General features: G+C 43.2%; 6 protein-coding genes across 7 annotated transcripts in view; 4 read left to right on the top strand and 2 right to left on the bottom strand.

Annotated features, from left to right (window-relative positions):
• Nucleotides 1-25,626, bottom strand: part of LOC146675501 (protein NLRC3-like) — a 507,908-nt gene that overhangs the window by 246,847 nt on the left and 235,435 nt on the right. The gene's annotated exons all lie outside the window — the stretch shown is intronic.
• The window catches only part of LOC146675517 (ribonuclease inhibitor-like), a 159,106-nt gene that overhangs the window by 124,201 nt on the left and 9,279 nt on the right, over nt 1-25,626 (top strand). The gene's annotated exons all lie outside the window — the stretch shown is intronic.
• LOC146675521 (uncharacterized) lies at nt 278-2,009 on the top strand. The gene is made up of 4 exons (XM_085385676.1): nt 278-304; nt 399-577; nt 1,102-1,624; nt 1,986-2,009. The coding sequence occupies exons 1-4, from the start codon at nt 278-280 to the stop codon at nt 2,007-2,009; spliced, it is 753 nt and encodes a 250-aa protein (XP_085241802.1).
• On the bottom strand, nt 2,266-7,309 carry LOC146675520 (uncharacterized). The gene is made up of 9 exons (XM_085400523.1): nt 6,984-7,309; nt 5,648-5,860; nt 5,266-5,401; nt 4,572-5,065; nt 4,088-4,398; nt 3,802-3,977; nt 3,273-3,445; nt 2,876-3,090; nt 2,266-2,584 (listed from the first exon to the last, which is right to left on the bottom strand). Exons 1-9 carry the CDS (start codon nt 7,280-7,282, stop codon nt 2,325-2,327), a joined length of 2,277 nt encoding a protein of 758 aa, XP_085256649.1. The 5' UTR covers nt 7,283-7,309; the 3' UTR covers nt 2,266-2,324.
• LOC146675518 (protein NLRC3-like) lies at nt 10,676-24,608 on the top strand. Its single transcript, XM_085385657.1, has 2 exons — nt 10,676-10,878; nt 23,972-24,608. The coding sequence occupies exon 2, from the start codon at nt 24,069-24,071 to the stop codon at nt 24,606-24,608; it is 540 nt and encodes a 179-aa protein (XP_085241783.1). The 5' UTR covers nt 10,676-10,878; nt 23,972-24,068.
• Nucleotides 16,410-17,389, top strand: LOC146675519 (uncharacterized). Its single transcript, XM_085385669.1, has 2 exons — nt 16,410-17,320; nt 17,374-17,389. The coding sequence occupies exons 1-2, from the start codon at nt 16,524-16,526 to the stop codon at nt 17,387-17,389; spliced, it is 813 nt and encodes a 270-aa protein (XP_085241795.1). The 5' UTR covers nt 16,410-16,523.

The following is a 25,626-nucleotide window of genomic DNA, read 5'->3' as shown; positions in this document are numbered from 1 at the left end:
TAGATGATCATACACGAACTCTATCAGAATTTCTTGCTGCTGTATCTCGATATGATCCCAATAATAGGGTTGCCACCAACCTACTAGGATCCTTGTATAGATGCTTTTGCAGCTTGCTACATGAATATGATGCTAGACAGAGATCTGCTTATGTGACCCACAGATTGTTACCCCCAACCACCTTGAGTGGTCATCCAGGTCGGCCACGATACACTATATCTGCTGAACAGATTTCTCACTTTGTTTCCATTGGTATGACATAGCAGAGAATTGCATCATGCTTTGGAATAAGTCGAAGAACTCTGTACAGACACAGACAAACTTTGGGATTTGAGCCATTAAGCTATGTGGATATTTCAAATCAAGAACTGAATGGCCTTGTGACGGATATCCTACAGAACACTCCAAATGCAGGGGAAGTATATATTCTTGGAAGTCTGAGATCTCGTGGCTTAAGAGTTCAACGTTGGAGGGTCAGACAAAGTCTACAGGAAGTGGATCCTATTGGACGTGCATTTAGACGTCGTCATGCGATAAGGCGAAGGATCTATAGTGTTCAGGCCTCCAACCACTTATGGTAAGTTCACTGGTTTGAAACAAATGATCAGGCCTTGTGTTTAAAAGTATTAACACAATACATCAAAATTAAAGCTCCTTCATTCAAAACATTACTGAAGTTAATCTGTATGATCAGCATAAGATAATAATAATAATAATAAAAAAAATAACAATAACCAAAAAAACTGAAATTGATATAAGTATGTTAAATATTTGGGGGATTCATAGTACATCAATTTAGATGTTGTCTAATGTATATACTGTTGAGTTGTTTAATCCTTTATTTCATATCACAATTTTAATCTCTAACATCGATTGTGCCAGGTAAACGTAGTGTGGAAAAAGACATTTTATGCCACTGTGTGTATGTGTGTGCACGTGCAAGCACGTGTGTGTGTGTGTGAGAGAGAGGTGTGGTGTTGTTGAAGTAAATGTAAAAAATGAAACCTCTAGTTTTTGTTTAAGTACAGGGTGAGGAATTCACTACTAAATAATATGAACAAACATGTGGAACTGTAGTAATGCTTTCTGATCTCTCAACAGGCATTTTGACGGCAACCACAAGTTGATTAGATGGCGCTTGGTCCTGCATGGCTGTGTTGATGGCTTCAGCCGAACTATCATATACTTACGTTGCTTATCCAATAACAGAGCCTCAAGTGTCTTGTCATTATTTTTGGAAGGAATACAAAACTTTGGTTTGCCCTTAAGGGTCAGGTGTGATCATGGTATGGAAAATATACAGGTTGCTCATTTTATGTTACAGAGAAGAGGAGTAGGCAGTATTATTACAGGTGTTTCAGTACATAACCAAAGAATTGAAAGACTGTGGGCAGAACTCAACAGAGTTGTATCAAGACACTTTATAAATATCTTTAACTTTATGGAAGAACAGGGTATGTTGGATTCACTGAATGAGCTACATCTTTTTTGTCTGCATTATGTTTATTTGCCAAGGATTGAAAGAGCATTAACAGAATTTGTCAATCAGTGGAACAACCATGGTCTCTCTACACAAGGAGGACGGACCCCTCTTCAGCTGTGGCATACAGGTGTCACAAACAATGTGGGAATCCTGTCGTTTATAAATGACATTTTTCATGTTGATAACTATTATGGCATAGATGAAGAAGGGCCATTACCAGAACTTCAAACAAACAATAATGTCAATATTCCAGCTATTGACATCAACATAAATGAGACTGCAATGAACATAATTCAACAAGCGAATCCATTAGAAAATGATGGAAATCATGGAATCGATGTGTTTTCTTCACTTTTACACCTTCTACATTAAATAAAATATTTTGCAAAAAATAAAAAATAAATATATAAAACAAACATTTCAGAAAACATATCTGATCGAAACTAACATATTGAAACCATTTTCCTTAAAATGATAAAATGACAGCTCTTTTGTCAAACAGAAACTGACACAGGCAGAAGAATAAACAGACACAAAGACAACCAAATCAAAAACCGATGGACATACACATGAAATGAGTAAAGTGACACAAATTTTGTATATTCAAACTCAACAATCTAAATTAACTTCTGACGTGCTGTTAAACAATTGGTATCTACCTGTATGAATCCTGAAGAACAATCACTTCTTGTCAAATTGATGTCTTAAAACATCAATTTTACTGAGGCAGGTAAATTTGGAAATATTAAAACCTTAACAAGTTAATACTCAATAATCACTTTGAATCAATAGAGAGACCAATACAAAAGAGAAACACGCAAACTCCTCCAGCATAATGTGTTCATACCCTTCCAAAGCCGTAAGTGTTACCTAATGCAAAATCAAACTTCTCCTTGAACAGCTGGTATGAAACATGCAGTGGCAGCCTAATGCAGTTAACACACGTGTTGGCAAGAGGGAAAATTGGTGTAGAAGAGAAGTCATCGTCTCCTCTATGAATGAACTCAATCGAGGGTGCTGGGGAAAAGCCAATAGGTGGCACCGCAGTTGCTCCAGTTGCAAAGGCCAATATCTTCTGTAATTTGGAAGGTCCTTCTTCTTCTGCATAAAACAGAGAAGGAAAAAAGTGTTAAAAGGTTATTTCATTTGGCCAACATAAATTGTCAGTGAGTACTAATCTAAAGCAAGAATCTTAATGACTGTTATTGCAATGACTATAGAGCATGCTTTTCATCTTTCAATAGTCTCAAAGAACTATGTAAAAATGTTACTACAACCAAGAGGGTAATGTGGTGTTATTGTTATATGAGTATGTTATTTAAAATAAAGATTTCAGAAATGCTAACCTATAAATCGTTACATCCATTTATTGTGCACTAAAGTGACAATTACCTTCTGCATCTTGGAGATAGTCTCTCCAGAAGGTAACAACCATCTCCTCAGCAGCTCTTCTGTTGCTCCCTTCTGGAGATAGATGAATGTTGAAAAGATCATCCACCTGGTCAGCAGTCAGCATATGTGGCTCATAGCAGAACAGAGGGCGAAAACTGTCTGGATGCCTCCTCATTTTATCAAGAACCCCAAGAGTTTTCAGACCTTCACAAAATCTGGATAAACAGCACAAAGAAATTTTATTCAATAATTCTGCAATTTCATGCTTCTAAGTTAATTGTATATTATCAATTTGGCACAATCAATTATACTAGGTTATTAACTGGCCATTTTGATTAATAGGTAAGATTTTTATCACCATTTTAATTAATCTGAAAAACACAGAATACCCAAATACCTTTGAAATGGACCTTGAACCCTGTGGATGACCTGAAACATGACAATGTCATGTACCAGCAGATCCCTGTCTCTTAGTGAACGCATAGGCCTCAGGCATCCTGCATTGGCCAAGTAATCAAGCAGAGCTTCTTTTGATTTTTCAAGGTCCTCAAGGGTTGTACTTTGAGATATCTAGCATCACAAAGAGCAGAGGAAGGGCTTGTTATGGAAGTAGTCTTATAACCTATTAGAAGGAACCCAGCCACCAGTGGTCTACACAATCACAATATGCCCAAGCGTACATTGGAAGTCAAATGACTACACATATTTTTTTAATATGTTTACAATGTGCTTAAAAAAAATGGGAAAATATACTCTTTTGTTCCACCCTTATCTGCTGAGTCTTAGTTTAATACAGCAGCAACATATAAAAACTTGGCAATCAGCAATGGCCAGACTGATCCGGATAAACACTCCCTGCAAAAGAAAACTGGAACACAAACTATTTCCAATTCACTATAAGATTTATAAAATAAACATCTAGAGACCTTTTTGACTCTTTCAAAGAGTTCCAGGTCAGCTATGTCTTCCAGGGCTGGATTTGCTGAATTTCCAACCAGAAGGGAAAATACTGTTGGTGACAGAAAGTTAGGTGGTGGACCACCATGTACCAAGCTCACTGCAATGGCTCTGCCAGAGATGTAGTACCAGTCCCCTCTGAGAGCTGCAAAGCAACAGAATAAAAGGAAAAGCAAAATTGTTAGTAATGTTGCCTGTAAAAATAAATATCAGTTAAACAGTTCCCGTATTAATCTTAGAAAAATAGGTAATTACCAGTACTGTCAAGAGCCAAGTTCTTGCAGTTTTCTTTCCCCTCAAACATGGCTGATCTGGCAATGGTGTCCATCAATAGTCTCAAGAATTCCCTCCTCGGCCCACCTAAATCAACCCCTTCCTCATTTTTCCCCATATCATCTGAGAATTTCACACAGATCATCAAGTTGGGATCATAAGATAGCCTTTGAAAACCACGCAAGGCTCCCTCCCACACAGCAGAGCGATTTATATTAAATTTGCACTGCTGTTTTGTGCTAATTTTGCTTGATAGTTCCAGCAGTATCTCTTGAACAGGGACTTTTTCTGCACTAAAAAAAGAAAATAAAACAGAAAATAAAATATATCAGCCATGTTACAGAATTTGAGAATATGTGTCACACTGATCATAGAGATTTAAAGCTTAAAAGTTTTATATTGATTTGACAATTCTGGAAAGCTATAATCATGTCTCAAACTCAAATTCTGTATGTTTGTTACTCACATCTGATTCTCCAAGCTCGCAATTATAGCTTGATTTAAATCCTCATCATCTGAAGAATCGCCAGAAAGCGATGCCACGAGAGTTAAATATGAAGAATAATCTTCATCATTAACGCTCATGGCAGGCATGTCTTCACTTCTTGCATTGAAATCTCTGCTTTGACTGCTTGTGCTAGGTTTGTCATCACTTCTTGCCATGTAGCCTTCATCACAAATGCTGTTCCCATCACTTCCTTGCTTTGCTCGTTGCCTTTTACCAATACTCCTTCCAATACAGTTGGTCCCAGTATCATCTTCTTCATCACTGCTAGTGCCAGGGTTATCACCTTTAACATGACTTCTTAACCTTGTAGTGACGTGGCTGCTCATGTCTTGTTGGATTTTTGAACTATCAACTTCAAAACAATCATTGTCACTGTCCTTATCAGTTGCACAACTGCTTAATGCTGATTTGGAGCTGATGTGGGAAGGATCTTTGTCTTCATCTGATTCACTCTTCAACAGAGAAAGACCAAAAACATATATCAAAAGCAAGTAATTATAGCTTATCTTAAAAAGATTAAAATAAGAAATATCCATATTGATTGCTCCCAAACAATTGTTTTAAATAAATATATTCTATTTTGGTAGAAGCCCAATTGTTGACATGGTTTTTTCCCAAATCATGATTACTTTTCATTCTTTTAGGAACTTACTAAAAGTGTCCTTGATGGCCTTACATAGAGGGCTTTGGTTTTAAAAACCTTTAGGATCAGCATCCCATTCAGCTCCTGACCATCTTGGAGCTTTGGAGACACCAGCTTATTGCCACAAGCCATTAGAAACTCGAGGCTACAAAAAATAAATAGGGAGAACAGCAATTGCTAATTAGTTAAATATTTTAAATATTAGTTAAATATTTTATTATATACTGTTCTGTTTGTGTGTATGCTTTTATGACTTTTAAATTCTACTGGTATACTCCATATGTTTTTATAATGATGAATAATATTTTAAACTTCTTTACTTTGGTATATTATCTTTAAGTACAAGTCATTACATGAATACACACAGTAACAATAAACAATAGTATTTTACCTGACATCCTCTGGAATGCGTTCACCAAAGCTTTCCTTGATGTGTTTCATGACAGTTTGGTTGTCCCAGGTCTTCTGGAATTCAAAAGCACTGAGGATGTGCCCATGTTTGTGTAACCATAATTTTGAACCTTGTTTGCACACTACTCCCCATGATGGAGTTGGAAGTAGTATAACATCTTTGTTGTAATGGTCATGCTGCTGGGCCATAACTCTGAAATATAAATATAACTATTAGATACCATAAACAACAGCAAGTGATAACTAATAATACTGAGATGCAGACAGCAGAACACTATCCAAACCCCTACACAGAATGCTTTCATAGACAAAATTGTTGTAGTTAGGCAAACATAAGGGTTAATTTTATATACTTTTTTTTTTATACTTTTCCGAGAATACGCGCTTCTTTTGTGGTTCGGACTTTTTCTTTGGAGGTGGAGGAAAACCAAAGTAATTGCTTAAAGGAGCGTCTTCGACATCTTTAAGAGTTCTAAACAAATGTCTGTCCTCCTCCAGAAAATCCTATGTACGCAAACACGCGTTGCAACTTCTTATCTTGTGCGCGTCTTTTGTTTTGACAGCTAATGCGCACCTGCGGAACAATTATGTGCAGCCCTGGTTATATAGCTCGTCATATTGCAGCCACAGAAATTATTTTGTCCATGAAACCATACAGCTGCACTTTCTTTTTGCCTTATAGTCTGATTTGTCCTAACTTTTCTGTTTTGTGGTAAGCTTTTCTTTGGCTGTCACTTCTTCACCCTGACCTGTCTTATTTGGCTCAGCAGAACTAAAATATATATGCTGCTGCTTTTACACACGGACTCACATAACGCTCAGCGATTCTCTGCGCGATCAACCTCTCACATGTTTAAGCTTGCTGCGGGAGATATCACTTGCCATGTTTGCATAGTAAGCTAACGATTGATAAGACGATGTCAGAGGAATTGGTGCGCAAATTATCATCACTCACCAATCAGTGCTGTCGCTCTCTATACACAGTTCGCACGATTGCAAAGTGAAAGCAAAAAACAAGCGCAAATTCAAACGCGATTTCAATATGTCACATATTGGCAGTGGCTCACCGATGCCAATGACATAATTACCCAGCTACATTTCCGAAAGAATGCAAAAGCATTGACATATATTTTTCCTTCGTACGATAGCCCGACGGGCAGGGCAGAGATAGATTTTGGTAACCTGGAAAAATCGCTAGCCCTGGGACGTCGGGCTAGCGATTTTGCGTGCCCTGCAGTATATTCTTAAATATCAGACTATTACATATGGCCCCATTTCAGGCAAGTGAATACAAACTCATTAAACTTTGTAACTACCTTTTTCTTCTGGTGCCTGATGTCCAGCTGCCGAAGCATTGCCGAGTTTGATAACGTGGTGCAGGTGCACATTCGCTCCTGACTGTAGATGTCGCTGGCATGGGCAAGCTGCTACGTTGACGTGAGGGAAAGAGGGATGTTAAGTGACTATCCAGTCCGTCCACACTGGTACTTGCAACAGGTTGCTGCCCCACGACTGTCGCATTTGACAAAGTTCTGATGGTCTCTGCTGAGGCTAATATACTGTTGAGTAATGCGGCTGCTTCACTTAGGCTACTAGCAGGTTGCTGAGTAGACATCTGTGTAGTGGTTTGAAGTGTACCACTTTTTCCTTCACTTTCCTGGTCTGGAAAACAACTTCCTGTTCATCTGAAACTCCTTCCTGTTCAACTGAAATGCCTTCCTGTTCAACTGAAACGCCTTCCTGGTCAACTGAAATGCCTTGGATTTTCAGTAGTGTGTGTGAGAGCGTTTCAGTAGTGTGTGTGAGAGGTAAAATTTCAGTAGTGTGTGTGAGAGCATTTCAGTAGTGTGTGAGAGAGGTAAAATTTCAGTAGTGTGTGTGAGAGCGTTTCAGTAGTGTGTGTGAGAGCGTTTCAGTAGTGTGTGTGAGAGGTAAAATTTCAGTAGTGTGTGTGAGAGCATTTCAGTAGTGTGTGAGAGAGGTAAAATTTCAGTAGTGTGTGTGAGAGCGTTTCAGTAGTGTGTGTGAGAGCGTTTCAGTAGTGTGTGTGAGAGGTAAAATTTCAGTAGTGTGTGTGAGAGCGTTTCAGTAGTGTGTGTGAGAGCGTTTCAGTAGTGTGTGTGAGAGGTAAAATTTCAGTAGTGTGTGTGAGAGCGTTTCAGTAGTGTGTGTGAGAGCGTTTCAGTAGTGTGTGTGAGAGCGTTTCAGTAATAATGTCCCTTACGGCACCTCATACGCAGGCAGCTCAGTGCGCACTCGCGGAGCAGATACTGCACATGGAGCGGACATTCCCGGACTCTCTCATCATTGCTCTTGGGGACTTTAACAAAGCCAATCTGAGCCATGAGCTTCCCAAATACAAGCAGTATATTAAATGCCCGACCAGAGAGGAGAGGACATTAGACCACTGTTACAGCACGATCAGCGGGGCCTATCGCGCGGTGCCCCGCGCTTCACTCGGACTTTCTGACCACGTCATGATCCACCTAATCCCCGCGTACAGTCAGAGGCTGAAGCTCTACAAACCTGTCGTGAGGACCAAAAAACTGTGGAGCAACGAGGCTGTGGAGGAGCTTCGCACGTGTTTGGAGTCTACAGACTGGGACACAATGAAGGCTGCTTCTAACAGCTTGGACGAGTTTACGGACACTGTCACCTCCTATATCCACTTCTGTGAGGACAGCATTGTGCCATCACGCACCAGGGTGAATTATAAATTTGACAAACCCTGGTTTACTCCTAAACTCAAAAAGCTGTGGCTGGAAAAGAGAAAGGCGTTCAGAAGCGGAGACAGGGACTGCTACAGAGAGGCCAAGTACAGGTTCACTAAAGAAGTGGACATTGCTAAACATCAGCACTCTGAGAAGATGCAGCAGCAGATCTCAGAGAATGACTCGGCCTCTGTGTGGAAAGGTTTTAGGAATATCACAAACTACAAGCCTAAAATCCCCCACTCCACTGATGACTCGCTCTTGGCCAACACCCTTAACGACTTTTACTGCCGTTTTGACGAGCCATCAGGCAGCCTTCACACCTCCAACGGCCCCAACAATAGAGACACTTTGGACACTCATTCCCCCACCTCTCCATAGAGCCATCACCACCTTCAAACACTCCACCTACAACACCCCCCTCCTCACCCCACACAAAAGAGGATTTCACACCACCTCCTCCCACCATAACTCTTCATATTCATGAAGCAGGTGTGAGGAAGCAGTTTAACTGATGTTGAAACTGGAGCTTTACTGACCTCTGAAATTCCTCCTAAAGTGTTATTCAGTGTTGTGACAGTCAGCTGCTTCAGCTGCTGCTGGGATGGGCTGTGGCAAAGAGAACAGAGAAAATCCAAATCAGAGTTTTTCTCTGAATTAAAAGCAAGGAAACAACAATATATTCTACATGCTGAAACTGATGGTTTCTGGTGTTTGGGTCTGTTTTTCTGTATTCATGCAGATAAAGTGTAAACTCAGATGAATTATACCATCAAATGTTAAAGGAAAATATCAGGATGAGTGTCTGTGAGCTGAGAAGGACGTGAAGCGAGCAGTTTATCCCAGAGCTGAAGCTGCTCTGTGTGCAGAGATGAGCTCAGATTCCTGCTGTGATTGATCAACAGTCACAGAAATGTAGACTTGTAGTTATTACTGCAGTATGGTCACAGCAGATACTGATAAACATGTATTATGAGGATGGATGATCAAGTTTCTCACTCTCTCCTTTAAATCTCAGTTTTTTTCTTCTTCACAGTTTATCTGTTAATTTATTAATGAATAACACTGAAAGAGTTTCTGTTATATTTCCCCTTGAACATCAGCTTATTAGGGTGGCATTAGGAAATAGCCCCCCTCCAAAGAATGAATAAATGAATGATGATAATAATAAAATGATTAAAAAGCAGAGCTCAGAGTGGTAGAATGGTCAAACATGGATCCATGGGTGGTTCAGCTGCATTTGGTGACGTGACTAAAGCAAATCTTTCAAATAATCCCACCATCAACGGGATGTTGTCTCCTTTACTACGGTTACTTTACTTGGTCACTGTGTGAATTTCTTTGAAATGAACCAAATTCTTTTATTTGTTGGTTGTTGCATATTTAACCTCTACAGTCAGGAAAGGAGGAGATGAGGCCTCAACAATGTTGGGTTGTAGCTGTGGTTCAGGTTAGAGTGAGTGTCCATGGAATAAATGTAAGTCAGTGAACTGGAAACATGACTGTGTTCAAACTTTGTTGTCCTTTTTATAATGAGTCTAATCAAAGGTGGACAGAAGTATCTCCACTTTGACTTTTCTGTGTCACCATCAGAGCTTCTGCACAGTATGGAGAAAGATCCAGAAGCAGAGCTGGACTGCAGACAGCCAGTCAGAGCAGCTGTGTACAAAGTAAGACTGAACATCTGTCTGCTGATGGACTCATTTCTGAAAACTGGACTTCTTGTGTTGTTCAGACATTGAAGAGTTTTCTTTCTCTTTAGTCTCATTTTTTTTTCTTTCTTTCAGCAGATGTTGGTCTGCAGGAGGTTTTAGATGAACATAAGATCAGTCTGAGGAGGAGATGTGAACATGTGACTGAAGGAAGTGATGAAACAGGAAGTAGAACCCTCCTCAACAGGATCTACACTGAGCTCTACATCACAGAGGGACAGAGTGAAGAGGTTCATTCCCAACATGAGGTGAGGCAGCTGGAGACAGCTTCCAAGATGGACGCCCTCCATGACGCTCCAATCAGGTGCCAGGACATCTTTAAAGCCTTTAAACCTGACCAACAGAGACCCATCAGAGTGGTTCTGACCAACGGCGTGGCTGGTGTTGGAAAAACCTTCTCAGTGCAGAAGTTCACTCTGGACTGGGCAGAGGGCTTGGAGAACCAACATGTCAGTGTGGTGGTTCTGCTTTCATTCAGGGAGCTGAACCTGATCAGAGATGAGCAGTACAGTCTTCTGGAGCTGCTCCATGTTTTCCATCCAACATTACAGAAGGTCACATCAGAGAAGCTGGCTGTCTCAGCTTTTGTTCATCTTTGACGGCCTGGATGAAAGCAGACTTTCATTGGATTTCACCAACAGGAAGCTGCTGTCTGATGTCACACAGAAGTCATCAGTCAGCCAGCTGCTGACAAATCTCATCCAGGGGAATCTGCTTCCCTCGGCTCTCGTCTGGATAACTTCCCGACCCGCAGCAGCCAATCAGATCCCTCCTACATGTGTTGACAGGTGTGGGGATGAACAAAAAGTATTTTACCAGCATAATATAATCTGCAGTATGATCATTGCTTTAACAATGTAATAGATAGCTTTAAGATGGCCTTAAGATGTTTATGATGATGCTAACTTTGTATTTCAGGTGCAGTTATAACCATTTTATACATATTGCATATCTGTGCTTATTTGAGTTGATGTTCAGGTTCTTTAAAGGTTTTAAGCCTCACTGACGTGACTGTTCAGGTGATACATGCTGAGGGAAAACTAGAACATAGAAGGAATTGCAATACATGCTTACAAAACACTTATATCAGTTTATTTTATTATCTTTTATATGTTCATATTCTTGTATTAAGGTTTTAGTAGAGGTTCTTGGTTAAAACATTTATTTAGTAGAAGACATACACATAGTCTCAGTGAGCTTCTGGTCTGGTAAAAGGTCAGAAGTGCAACAGGTGAATTGAGAAAGAGCATTTGAGGACGAGACACAGACAGTAGGTGAAGAGGTGACACAAAGAGCATGTGAGGTCAACACACACACACACACACACACACTTTAAATTAGATTTATTTAGAGGAAGAGGTTAGTTATGTTTGGCTGTAACTGCAAAATTGTCTTGGTAAAAGAGGAACCGTTTCTTGGTGTCTCGGCAAGAAAGAGGAACAAGACAAGAACTGAAAGGTAGACAGGAAGGGCTAGCCATGAAAATAGAAGATGATTTTCTAGGTGAAAAGTCATGATGATGTTGATCTGATCTATGTATAAAATGTATCTGTGACGCATGAAGGGGCGTCAGTAAACAAACCCTGATGTTATAAAATAATTGTTTGTGCTTTAGTAAGTTGAAGATCAATTGCTGTGTTCAGTGATCTTCCCACATGTGAATTAAAATCTTCGTTTGACTTCACCCGGCCGGACCAGTGTGGTTATTTTTCGATCACCTCTTGTACCCTTTCTCAATTCTTGAATCTTAACATTTGGGGGCTTCGTCCGGTGGTTGAGTAAGGGAAAAAAGTGGAGGTGTGAGCGGTGGTCCGAGGTGGTCAGACGGGCAGACTTGGCCAGTGGTCAAAAGTGAGTGGACGCACGCCGGCGCATCATATTTAAAAAAGGTAAGACACTACCTGTTGAATTATTTCCAAAGTGTGTCAAATTGGGCTGTGAAAATTAAAAGTCTACTCACTGAAATTACTGGTGCATGTCTGTTTTGATTTTGATAAGAATCTGAGGATTTAAAGCAGTTGGACTGCTGGTAATGATTGAATGCGGTTGGACCGTTTAGTAGGTTAGGGAATTTGGTTATTTTTTGGTTATAAGGTTGGACCTGCTTCAGTCTTACACTTGGTTGGGTGTTTTACTGTTGTTCCAAAGTATTATAAATTACTCAAGAACGCCAGTTGGACTGGTAGGAAGCGCAGAGCCCGGAGGTTACGCTCCCTCCTTGTCGTGGACGCGCGACATTGACCTCTCGGCGAAGAGGGTTAGTTCAGTGTGGTTTAGCTGTGGGGTACAGGGCATCCCGGAATTAAGCTAGGAGATAGAGTCTCCTTACCGTTTGGAACGGTATCTGCGCTTTTTTGGGCAGCAAAGGTTGGACCTTGGGTGTTGGACACTTTTAAATTGAGTTAGGGAGTTTAGAGATGAGGCCAGAAACTGGTGGACAGATACTGGTTAATTGATCGTAAAAAACTCAGGGAGTTTATCGGTTAAACTGTTATGTTAAATTTGTCGAAATTCGATAGGTGTTAAAAGGTTTAAAATCTGTGCAGTTGTAAATATAAGACGTCTCTGTAATAAAAAAGATTTCTGTGGGTCGAGTCAGCAATGCACTGACTGCCTGCTGCTATTCTTAGATGAAGAGTGTGTGTGCATGCAAATGAGGCAGCTGATGCAGAGCGCATGAGAGGACTATGCTTTCGGTTTTGTGTGTCATTCAGCTCTATAACTATTGTTTGCAAATGTGGATAAATGTCTGCGATTAAAATGCTGGCTTAGTAAATAATAACATTGTAAATATATGAATGGTGACAGCGTTTCAAAATAGAATATAAGAATTGTTTGTGTTTAAAACCAACGTTTAGGTAAAGAAGATTTAAGGTGGATTTGAAGGCATAAACAAAAAATAAAAGGGTTACAGTCTGCAAGTGTTGTTAATTCATGAGCTGACTGGATGCAGAGTAAGTGGAGTGGTCATCCTGGGAGGATTGAATGATGCTCTAACTCTGTGGTCAAGTCAGACATAGGCTTTAAGCAACCATGAGCCACTAATAAGCGTGACAAATTAATGAGTATGTGTAAATTGAACTTGTTAAATAGTTTTGATAGGAGTAACTCAATGAGCACGCAATAAAGTGGACTTTTTAGGGGCAGTTTATCACTGACACCATAAAAAGCAACTTAATTAGTAGTTCAATAACAAATTGTAAAGAGAACCTTTGTTATTTGATAAGAGAGAGAAAATTCAGGTTACATATAGTGAATAAATAAGGAAATGTTAATCTCTGCGTCATTCCACACTGAAATTTCAATTGTAGGGGATCATTTGGAGGTGAATTGTGAAGGACACGGGGAGACAGAAGAATCTCCCCATGAGTTTTCAGTGTGCATAGAAATTGAGGAGGCTGAACTGGAAGCCTGCCTGGGTCGTTGTTTTTGTTTATTTGAGGGTCTGCTGGAAGTTTGTGAAAACGACCACCTTGATATGTGGGAGCCTTCTCGGGCAGCGATTTTTTGTTAAACCTGTGGCAGGCTGTGCAACATGGAGAAAGCTTTGACATAATGTCATAAAGGTGATTTCTTGGTTTTAGACTTATTAGTACGGGACAAGTTGAGGGACCCTTGAGGGTGTGTTGCTGTAAAGTATATAAGGGACGCGCAGCGCCGTTAATGGGTTTAAAATAAATGAAAAAACACTAATCCGAGGAACTATTGGAGAGGTAAGTATACGGAGGTGAGCGCGTTGCGCATAAGGGTTGCTGGTGTCATATATTAACACTTTGAGGGCGAATAATTTTGATTGAGTGTCAACGCTTGAGAACGCGAGGACAGCGTTTAAAGTGCTGGGTTAAACTTTGTGTGTCACCGAGCAGGGGAAGAGGAGCCAGTGGTTGCGAGAACAGCGAGACGAAGACTGAAACCGAAAGTTAAGCGTGTCTGGGTGACCTAGACCTAGAAGGTGGAGTCGACCAACGCCGTTGGAAGAGGTAAGTCTGTGTTTCAGAGAATGGCTGACAGCTCGGGTGCGACACCTAGTGGGAAAAGGGGATGCAAACCTCTGAAGGATCAGCTTGAACAGCTTAAGAAAGCTATTCGTTTGGCTTCACCTGGAGCATTAAAAGCAGCAGAGAAAGAGTGCCAAGCGATGGAGGTTGAGGTAAGCAAACTTATTACATCTCAACAGAAAGGGCTGGGTGATAAAATAGCTCTGAGCCTGGTGTTAAAAACTGAGGGAGAGAGATGTGAACAGAAATTGAAACAATTTGAAGAGGAGTCCAAGGGACATTCAGTGAACAGGAAAGCCAGAGGAGAAATTAAGGACCTAAAAGAAACTCATGACAGGTGCTGTAAGTGGCTGTTCCTGTGGAGGGCAGCCTCTTCCTGGATGACAGAAGAGGATGACACAGGAAAATCAGGAGACATGGTGAGTATAATGGAGTCTTTGAAACATTTGAAGGAGGAAAATAAGAAGCTAAAGGACCAAGTGAAGGACTTGACTCCGAAGGTAGAAGAGGCTAACAGGTATTACACACCGAAACTATATCCTTGGGCCGAATTGGCACGTTGTGCACCACCACCACCATATGTCATGCCTGTAATGACCCTTGGAGGGGGACAAGTTCGTGGTCCTGATGGACAGACTGGAGTTGTCCTTGGCGGAATAGTAGATGTTGAATATACTACTACTCCCCTGAATATCCCTGAAGAAGGGATAAGGGCAGTGGAATGTCAGTCCCAAGATATGGGAGGGAGAATGATAGCCTCAGCTGCAGATGAAGGCTCGACCTCGCCTCCCAGTTTGGTGGATAGTGGAAACATCATACGGGCCGAAGTGTCTACAGTGGAACAGCCAAAGCAGGACGGGGAGGCCAAAAGGACCCCTAGAATGAAGGACAAAATACCACAAGGAGTGATAACCAAGGGAGAACATTGGGAAGGAGAAGTGTATGGACAAATGCATGAGCCCCCACGTGCGTTAATAGAGGCATTAACGGTATTGGAGGTTATAAAGCAGAGAGTAATGCAGGGAGGGCCAGAAGAGGAGAATGAAGACCGTGCGACGTCATCAGAAGAAGAGGACGATGAGGAGGACGAAGATGGAGGACCTGAGCCCCAACCAAGTACAAGCCTAATTTTGAGGAAAAGAAGTGTGAAGAGAGACCAAGCACAGAGACAGCCCATATTTAGGAGCTCAAAGGGAAAAGGAAAGTCGAGGAAGAGTAGAAAAGTGAGTTTTGAACAAGGAGCTCCTGACCCTGGTTTAAATCTGCCTCTAATGGCAGGTCCAAAGAACGAACCAGTTTATCGCGCCTATAAGGTGAGAGATTTGGAAGCATTGGTTAAACAACTTCCACCAATAACTGAGGGAGGAGCTAGCTGGTTGAGAAGGCTGGGCGCGCTGACCGAAGGAGAAGAATTAGCGCTGGGCGATTTTCGCGCTTTGGCCGGACGTTGTATGCTGGGTGGTGGGTTAGCAGATGTAGAGCAGATAGCTCAAACAACCAGATATGCAAATGACCTACAATACCATGAGGTGCAGAATGACTTAGCAGATGCAGTCCGGGAGAAGTACCCAACTCCTAACTCTGGAGCCATTCCAAAAATTATTTGGGATCCTAAAAACACACCCAGAGAGTTTTTAGCTAAAGCAAAGGAACAATGGTTGTTAGAAACAGGAATACATCCGGGGAAGGAGGGTGAAAGTAGAGCGTGGTTTCGTTCGGCAGTGCTGGCAGGGCTGCCCAACCAGGTTGCAGTTGACTTGGAAAACAACCCAGATTTTGCCGTTGCAGACTCGGTGCAGTGGGAGAGACATGTGACCCACAGACTTCAGCAGGAACAGGATTTGGCAAACAAACAAAAGAAAGAGTTGGAGGAGGCACAGGCGCAGCTGGTAAAGATACAGCTGACGGAGGCGAGAAACAAGGCAGGTGACAGAAAGAAAGAGGATAAAGAGAGCGCAAGGAAAATAATGGTGGCAAGGTCTCAGCCCGATCCTGTGCCTGACTGGCCAGATCAGGATCCGGGTCTCTACCCTGATGACCGTTGGCCCGTCAATGCACCAAGGCAGCGTCAACCAGTAGGGAATTGGGGGACCGGTGGACCGCAGAGAGGGCGTGGTGGATCCGTGAGGGGAGGACAAAGGGCTCGGAATCCGGGGAATCCTGGCAGGGTGTCTTGGACTGCGTGTCTGAGATGTGGAGCAGAAGGACACTGGGCCCGAGATTGCCCTGAACCGCCGCAGAACTATCAGGGGCGAGGCTATCAATCCCAGGCACAAGGAGGCCCGAGACAAAGAGCTGCTAACAGGGGAGCACATCAAGCTCCAAACCCGAATGCAGCACCAGCCCCCCAGTACCCAGTAGCCGACTGGGGCTGGGAGGGGGAGCAATACTGACGGAGCCCGGAGAAACCGAACAGCGTGGGAACGGCAGAACCCATGCTGTCGATGACCGTGGAAGGCACTGAATTGCCCTTCCTGGTGGATACTGGAGCAACATACTCAACATTGAAAGACACACCAGACAGTGCAACACTCTCCTGTCACACAGTTAATGTGGTAGGCTTTTCCGGGATTCCAATGACACTGCCATTGACGGATCCAGCATTGACAAAGCTGGGAAAACAGACTTTGAAACACCAATATGTGGTGTCCTCACAGGTGCCTGCAAATCTCATGGGCAGGGACCTGCTTGTGAAACTGGGAGCCACAATCATGTGCTCACCAGATGGACTGATTGTTACTCTGCCTGGAGGAAAAGAATTCCCGTGTCTGGGATCACCTTCAAAGACTCAATATCTAGTCCAGAACTCTGAACAACCCACTGCCGAAATCTACTGGGGGAGGCTGGTGGAAGAAGGCATTCTGAGACATTATCAGCTATGGAAACCCTGGATAATGAGCCTGGCCGTCTACTCCCCTCCGCGAGATCCTTTCCACGTTACACTCTTTTATGATAGGGAAGATAACGATATCTATCGGGAACAGTTCCAGTCTGATCTTGAGGGACAGACGTGGAATGTGCAAACACATAACATTTATGTTGGACCAGAAGGTGTGGCCGCGGCTGTGAAATTTACTGATGAACAACTGCCTTGGTACAATGTGGGAGAGGATTCAGCCCCTCACATTACATTGGCGGTCCACGAGGGTCATGGGCCAAGAGATCTGGGACCAATGGTCAAGCGGGCGCTGGACAACGCATGCTGGCAAAGCACCCAAATTCCAAATGTCTGGTATGCACCGAAATGTAAAATATATCGCATAACTTGTTTGTCCAACGATGCAGTGATCTTAGAACATAAAGAAATCTCCAGAATACATGGCAGGGAAAGAATGGATCATCCTGATGCAGTAGCTGAGCTCTCAAAATTGCCTGGTACTTTGTGGTCCGCAGGGCCCACAGATGTAGGTCTAGCTAACTGTTCGCCTGTCCTGTTCCAGCTGAAGTCTGACATACCAATTAACAGACCACAATATAAGCACAAAACTGAAGCAGAAGAAGGTATAGCTGAAACCATTGAAGGACTGTGGAAGGCAGGAGTGCTTGAGCCCTCATGGTCATTTTGGAACACACCTATTTTGCCAGTGGAAAAACATGGGACAGGGAAGTACCGTATGGCACATGATTTGAGAGCAATAAATGCCATGCTGAGGACTGACACTGTGCCTGTACCAAATCCCTACACGGCTCTGACCGAAATTACTGGGGACCAAAAGTGGTTCACATGTATTGACCTAGCGAATGCATTCTTTTGTCTCCCACTGCACGAGTCACTCAGAGACATTTTCTCATTCACATACAGAGGCCGCAAATTTAGGTACACACGCCTACCACAAGGCTTTGCACTCTCACCAGGAATTTTTAATCAGGTGTTGAAAGAGGCATTGTCCCCATGTCAACTGCCAGGGGGCTGTACATTAATACAGTATGTTGATGATCTTCTTATTGCAGCCCCGTCAGCAGCGGCCTGTATGGCAGCATCGCTCGTGGTGTTGAACAGATTGGCGGAGTGTGGCTTCAAAGTGAGCAAAGAAAAACTGCAGTTGGTCCGGCCAGAGGTAACATTCCTGGGCCGTGTGATCGCACACAGATCAGTGGGGCTAATGAACACACACAGAGACCAAATTCTGACACATCCAAAACCAAGAACTGTGAAGGAGTTGCTTTCCTTTCTTGGCTTGACAGGTTACAGCAGGCAGTTCATTCCGAACTATGCGGGTAAAACGGCCCCTTTAAGGGACATGATCAAGAAAGTTGGTGTTCGAAATCTGAAGGCTGAATTGCCTTGGACGCCGGACACAGAGACAGCGTTCATTTCACTAAAACAGGATTTGTCAAGAGCCACAGATCTGGCCACACCTAACTATGATGAGGCATTTTATCTTGATGTTTCAGAAACAAAGGGAGTTGTGAATGGTGTGTTGTTTCAGAAAAAAGGGGGAGGTAGGGATGTACTTATGTATGTCAGCATAAGATTAAATTCAACAGAAGCAAGGCATCCCACATGCACACAACACGCAGCAGGAGTAGCAAAGATAATTCAGAAAACAGCACATATAGTGAGGGAACACCCACTGAAAGTGCTTACTACACACAGTGTAGTGGCCTATGTGAACTCACAGGCATTCACAATGACTCCACTGACGCAACAAAGGTTGAGCAAAATTTTAGAGGCGCCAAATTTGATATTCACACATGAAGGAATAAATATGGCAGACCTAATGGGGTCAGGAGAACCACATGACTGTATTAAGAAAGCCCAAGTTGAAGGAAAAATCAGGGAAGACCTGAAGGCAGAGCCCATACTTGGAGCTGAGGATTGGTTCACAGATGGATGCTGCCACAGAGATGAAGAAGGATTGAAAGCGGGCTATGCAGTAGTCTGTAGAGTAGGAACTGAGTTTCAGGTGAAAGAAGCAGGAAAAATTGAGGGACAACAGTCGGCCCAGAGAGCTGAAGTGATAGCCCTAACTCGAGCCCTGAGGCTGGCTAAAAACATGAGAGTGAACATCTACACTGACTCAGCATATGCGTTTGGAGCAGCTCATGTGGAACTGGTTCAGTGGAAGAGAGCCGGGTTCAGAACGGCCACTAATGCACCCATCTGTCACAAAAAGGAAATGGAGGAACTGGAAAAGGCCCTGGAGGACCCAGACGAGGTAAGTATTATAAAATGCAAAGGCCACTCACAAGCAGACAGTATGGTGGCAAGAGGAAATCAGAAAGCTGACGAAGCCGCAAAGGAAGCAGCGGGCTACAAAGGACAGAGACAACTGGTGCAGGTAACCCCAGAAGAGGAGGTTAGCACTAACAGCATGGAAGAAGTTAGACAGGCTCAGGAGGAGACATCCCCAGAGGAAAAGGGGGTGTGGGAAAACAAAGGAGCCTGGCAAGATGGCGGTTTGTGGAGGGGGCCAGATGGGCGTCCCGCTTTAACGGTCAAAATGGCGGAACAGAAGGTGAATGAGGCTCACGGGCTTGGTCACGTGGGAGTGAAACAGATGGAGAGAAATTTGTGCCGATGGTGGCATCCTGATTTGAGAAGGATGATACTGGAAAAGGCCAGAACGTGCCTAATTTGTGGGGCACACAACCCAAAGCCAGCAGTAAAACCTGAAGCTGGTAAGTTTCTCATGCCAGAAAGGCCAGGAGAAGAGGTCGTGATTGATTATACCGACATGATTGATACAGGCCCAGGTGGGGTGAGGTATTTGTTGGTGTGTGTGGATGTTCTGACTGGATGGCCCGAAGCATGGGCGACCAAATGTGAAGATGCGAAAAGTGTGATTAAGTGCTTAATCAATCATTACATTCCAAGGCATGGGTTTCCCAAGAGAATTAGATCAGACAATGGTACTCACTTCAAGAATAAAGATTTGCAAGAGGTAGAGAGGATGTTGGGAGTGCAACATAAGTTCGGAACGGTCTATCATCCTCAATCTCAAGGAAAGGTAGAGAGGATGAACCTAAATTTGAAAAACAAGTTGGCTAAAATTTGTGCGCAGACAGGGCTAAATTGGGTCGCAGCCCTGCCCATTGCTTTGATGACCATAAGATGTTCTGTTAACCAATCCACAGGTTTCACCCCTTATGAGCTGCTGACTGGGAGACAGTTTCCAGCACCCTGGACAGTGGTCCCGGTGGAGCAGCCCAGGACAAGCAACAGGTCTCATGCAGAATATTTTAATGAGTTGAAGGCTCTTGTGTCCAGCTTTACAAAACAGGTCACTTGTGAGAGACCCACGGGGAACGGAGAGGTCCCGGACGCAAAGGCAGTGTGGCTGAAGGTCATTAAGCGAAAGTGGAAGGAGCCCCGCTGGACTGGTCCGTATGAGGTGACCGCCCGGACGGCTACAGCAGTCCAGCTGAAAGGGAAAGGCGACACCTGGTACCATTGGTCGCAGTGTGCACCCGCACACGAGAGCTTGGTGGAGGAAAATTCGTCTTCAAGGAACGCAGGTGTCAAGGAACAGAGGCAGAATAAACCTCTTCACCTGTGTAACGGGCCGACCAGTAGTCTACCTGGAAGGCCGAAGAAAGAAGAGCAGCCTAGGAGGAGATCGCCGCGCCTACAAAAAGGAGTGGTAACAAATTGAGAGTTTGAAAAGGGGTGGTTCAAATAACAAGGAGGAAAACAGAAACAAAGTTTTAAAATTTATGCTAAGTACAAATATACATAACACAATGCCATCCCGCGAACCGGAGATTCGTGAGGAAAGAGGACTGATTAAAATGTTGCTTGTGATTGTTAGTTTGATGACTGTGATGATATTGATAATGGCCCTATGTTTGCTTGTTTATATTTTGCAGGGAGGCCCCCGCGAACTGTCTGAACACTGGGGCCAGCTGAATCCAGCACTAAAAGAGAAATCGTTTATTGAAACAGGGCTAAAAAGGAGATCAAAGCGCGAGGTTTCGGGTAAAAGAGATGAGTGCCTGAGTACATATGGTGGTTTAGAGTTGAATTATGTTAATGGGTCCACAACTTCATTCACCTTTGACTTATGCGATGTTTTAAAGTGTGAAGGAGCAGATACTAGTTGGAGAGGATATAATGTGTGGGTTTGTTGGGATTATGCAGTAAGTACACATTGTGAAAGAGGGAGTAGGCCCTTTGCAAACTGGTGTCGGAACTGGAATCAGGTAAAGGGTTACACTGGGGAAAATGGGGAAACGTCAGGACAAGGGTCAGAGAACGTGTTAAAACTCCAAAGAGATTATAGTCCATCTAAGAATCCTTTGACTATGTCGCTGGGCAACTGGCGGCGTAAAAACTCTTTGTATTTAGTCTTAGGTGTGGAGACTGTGGGAACTGACCCGAAGGGGTTAATTAAAATTAACTTTCGTGAAAAGGCCAATCCCGTAAATCCCGTAGAGCCAGTTAGAGAAGAAAAGGAAATACACATGATTAACAACCAAATAAACGCTGTTGTAAATTCTACAGGAAAAAGGGGAAATGGGCCGTCATATGTGGTACCAGAGGAACAGGAACTAAAGGATAGACGAGTCCTGGCGGTGGACTACACTAGACTGAAGCCTCAGGATTTAATTGAGCACGCCACTGGGTTCAGTGACAGTAATCTCTGGCTGGACTGGATGGCTCTAAATGCTAGGGAACAAGAGGTATCCAATTGTGTTGCTTGTGCCTCTGCTAGACCACGGTTGTTCACAGAGCCCGCTCCACTCCATCTGGAGGACAAGTGGGGTTATGATTGCATGTTGCGAATGACTAGAGGAGCGGTGAGTACTGGAGACTGTACTGTGTTATCCAGTTTGTTTCCTCCAGTTGATAAGCGGACAAAGGTAGGACCATTTTTGCCGAAAAAAGGTAATTATACGTGTTTTAAGTTCTCCACAGATAAAGTAATATATAACGTGGGGGAAATCGACCCAAGTTGGTGCGCTGTTACCCAGACGGGAAGAACCACAAACAATGTAAGTGATCCCAACACTTTAATTGGGACTTGGGCTAGAAGTGGACTTTATTATTATTGTGGGCACAAGACTCTTTTGGCTCGTGTTCCTCTGGGAAGTGTGGGGACGTGCGCGATGGTCAGACTAGGAGCACCTCTTATGCTAATTGGAAATCAGGTAAAAAACATTCCACAGCACAACACACGCACATTGGCAGCTAGGCGGAAGAGACATATCCTGTCCAAAAGCGGGATTGAGGGAACACACGCTTATGACCCTAGGCTAAACTCGCCAACCTGGATTGACTCAATAGGGGTCCCCAGAGGAGTTCCGAATGAATATAAACTCGTAGATCAAATAGCTGCGGGTTTTGAGAATCTTCCAATAATTTCTGCTCTTTTTCCAGTGACCCCGAACAAAAATGTAGACAGAATTAATTATGTTCACTATAATTTGCTGAGGCTCTCTAACCTTACCAGAGACGGGATGGAAGGGTTAGCGGAGCAGATGGGTCCGACCTCATTAATGGGAGTCCAAAATAGAATGGCCCTTGATATGTTATTGGCGGAAAAAGGAGGGGTTTGTGCGATGTTCGGAGATCAGTGTTGTACTTTTATCCCGAATAACACTGCCCCAGATGGCTCGGTGACGCGAGCCTTGGAGGGGCTAAAGAGTCTCTCTAGGACCATGCATGACCACTCGGGAATTGACAACCCGCTGGAGAGCTGGATGACCTCAGTGTTCGGAAGGTGGAAGGGGCTTGTTCTGTCAATTATGTTGTCTCTATCTGTATTGGTGGGTATTTTGGTGACCTGTGGTTGTTGTCTCATTCCTTGTGCCCGAAGGTTGGTAGAGAAAGTGATTGTAAAGGCAGTGGACCCTGGGGCGGTGGCCCCTATGTCCATGATGCCGATGATGGATCTGGAGGTAGCCGAGTGGACTGAGGAGTGAACAACAACCTGTGTATCGACCTCTGGTGTGCCAGAGGTCGTAAGGGGGAATTGTGGGGATGAACAAAAAGTATTTTACCAGCATAATATAATCTGCAGTATGATCATTGCTTTAACAATGTAATAGATAGCTTTAAGATGGCCTTAAGATGTTTATGATGATGCTAACTTTGTATTTCAGGTGCAGTTATAACCATTTTATACATATTGCATATCTGTGCTTATTTGAGTTGATGTTCAGGTTCTTTAAAGGTTTTAAGCCTCACTGACGTGACTGTTCAGGTGATACATGCTGAGGGAAAACTAGAACATAGAAGGAATTGCAATACATGCTTACAAAACACTTATATCAGTTTATTTTATTATCTTTTATATGTTCATATTCTTGTATTAAGGTTTTAGTAGAGGTTCTTGGTTAAAACATTTATTTAGTAGAAGACATACACATAGTCTCAGTGAGCTTCTGGTCTGGTAAAAGGTCAGAAGTGCAACAGGTGAATTGAGAAAGAGCATTTGAGGACGAGACACAGACAGTAGGTGAAGAGGTGACACAAAGAGCATGTGAGGTCAACACACACACACACACACACACACTTTAAATTAGATTTATTTAGAGGAAGAGGTTAGTTATGTTTGGCTGTAACTGCAAAATTGTCTTGGTAAAAGAGGAACCGTTTCTTGGTGTCTCGGCAAGAAAGAGGAACAAGACAAGAACTGAAAGGTAGACAGGAAGGGCTAGCCATGAAAATAGAAGATGATTTTCTAGGTGAAAAGTCATGATGATGTTGATCTGATCTATGTATAAAATGTATCTGTGACGCATGAAGGGGCGTCAGTAAACAAACCCTGATGTTATAAAATAATTGTTTGTGCTTTAGTAAGTTGAAGATCAATTGCTGTGTTCAGTGATCTTCCCACATGTGAATTAAAATCTTCGTTTGACTTCACCCGGCCGGACCAGTGTGGTTATTTTTCGATCACCTCTTGTACCCTTTCTCAATTCTTGAATCTTAACACAGGCTAACAGAAGTACGAGGCTTCACTGACGCCCAGAAGTAGGAGTACTTCAGGAGGAGATTCAGTGATGAAGAGCTGTCCAGCAGAATCATCTCCCACATGAAGACATCCAGGAGCCTCCACATCATGTGTAGTATCCCAGTCTTCTGCTGGATCACTGCTACAGTTCTGGAGCACATGTTGACTACAGAGCAGAGAGGAGAGCTGCCCAAGACCCTGACTGACATGTACTCACACTTCCTGCTGGTTCAGACAAAGAGGAAGAAGAACAAGTACCATGAGGGACGTGAGACGAGTCCACAGGAGCTGACGGAGGCTGACAGGAATGTTCTTCTGAAGCTGGGGAGGCTGGCGTTTGAACATCTGGAGAAAGGAAACATCATGTTCTACCAAGAAGACCTGGAGCAGTGTGGTCTGGATGTGACAGAGGCCTCGGTGTACTCAGGAGTTTGTACAGAGATCTTCAAAAGAGAGTGTGTGATCTTCCAGAAACCAGTCTACTGCTTTGTTCATCTGAGAAAATTAGGAGTTTCTGGCTGCTGTCTACATGTTCCACTGTCACACCAACAGGAAGACAGAGGTGCTGAAGATGTTTCTAAAATCAGAATCTTTCACCAAGATGATTTTCAGTCTTTTTGATAACAAAGATCTCCAATCACTTGATGTATTTTTGAGGAGAGTCATGGAGAAATCCCTCCAGAGTAAAAATGGCCACCTGGACCTGTTTGTTCGCTTCCTTCATGGCCTCTGTCTGGAGTCCAACCAGAGACTCTTAGTAGGTCTGCTGGGTCAGACAGAGATCAGTCCAGAAACCATCCAGAGAGTCATCAACAACCTGAAGGAGATGAACAGTGATGAAATCTCTCCTGACAGAAGCATCAACATCTTCCACTGTCTGATGGAGATGAACGACCTCTCAGTACATCAGGAGATCCAAGAGTTCCTGAAGTCAGAGAACAGATCAGAGAAGGAATTCTCTGAGATCCAGTGCTCAGCTCTGGCCTTCATGCTGCAGATGTCAGAGGAGGTTCTGGATGAGTTTGACCTGCAGAAGTACAAAACATCAGAGCGGGGACGACAGAGACTGATTCCAGCTGTGAGGAACTGCAGAAATGCTGGGTGAGTCCAGATGTGATCATTAACATCACTGATCAGTGTAGGTTAGTAGTTTAATGTTGAAAATAAAATCAGATTGTAACCACAAAGTGTTTGTGTCCGTACGCTGCAACCTTCCACACCATTCCTTTATTGTACAAACTTAGCAGCAGCTCCATGGATCCCAAATCCAAGAGTGGAGAACAGATTTGAAGTGTGTCACATCCATGCAGTCACAGCTGTTTCCACCATGTTTCCACTGATATTAATCCTGTTCAATGACACGTTTCATATCAGTGAATATGTTCTTTAGGACGTCCACTGACATGTTTAAGTGTCCTGCTGGAAATCACTCAAATCATCCATGAAATCCATGAAAAATCCTTTTAGTGTTTCTAACTTCACCCTCTGTCCTCTCTCTCTCTCCATCCTCCTCACTGCTTCTTTCACTGATAATCACACAAACATCGTATTCAGCTACAAAATAACACAATAATATCATCTGATGATCATTATTATAAGAGCAGGATCCATATTTGATATCAGAGTAACACACTGCTTG

This window comes from Rhamphochromis longiceps, linkage group LG3, assembly GCF_057381845.1.
Source record: "Rhamphochromis longiceps isolate RC_006_pf linkage group LG3, R_longiceps_female_GT1.1, whole genome shotgun sequence".
NCBI classification, from domain to species: Eukaryota; Metazoa; Chordata; class Actinopteri; order Cichliformes; family Cichlidae; genus Rhamphochromis; species Rhamphochromis longiceps.
This window is presented reverse-complemented; position numbering and strand designations above follow the sequence as displayed.

What these genes read in the sequence shown, in the direction of transcription:
- LOC146675521 (XM_085385676.1), top strand. Translation starts at nt 278, where the DNA reads ATGCTTTGGAATAAGTCGAAGAACTCT. An exon ending in CAGGCCTCCAACCACTTATG is followed by an intron (nt 578 to 1,101) that starts GTAAGTTCACTG and finishes ATCTCTCAACAG; the next exon opens with GCATTTTGACGGCAACCACA. An exon ending in ATACAGGTGTCACAAACAAT is followed by an intron (nt 1,625 to 1,985) that starts GTGGGAATCCTG and finishes TTTGTCAAACAG; the next exon opens with AAACTGACACAGGCAGAAGA.
- LOC146675518 (XM_085385657.1), top strand. Translation starts at nt 24,069, where the DNA reads ATGAAGACATCCAGGAGCCTCCACATCATGTGTAGTATCCCAGTCTTC.
- LOC146675520 (XM_085400523.1), bottom strand. Translation starts at nt 7,282, where the DNA reads ATGTCTACTCAGCAACCTGCTAGTAGCCTAAGTGAAGCAGCCGCATTA. An exon ending in CTTGGCTCTTGACAGTACTG is followed by an intron (nt 3,978 to 4,087) that starts GTAATTACCTAT and finishes GTTGCTTTGCAG; the next exon opens with CTCTCAGAGGGGACTGGTAC. An exon ending in GTTCAAGGTCCATTTCAAAG is followed by an intron (nt 3,091 to 3,272) that starts GTATTTGGGTAT and finishes CTGTTTATCCAG; the next exon opens with ATTTTGTGAAGGTCTGAAAA.
- LOC146675519 (XM_085385669.1), top strand. Translation starts at nt 16,524, where the DNA reads ATGCTGTCGATGACCGTGGAAGGCACTGAATTGCCCTTCCTGGTGGAT.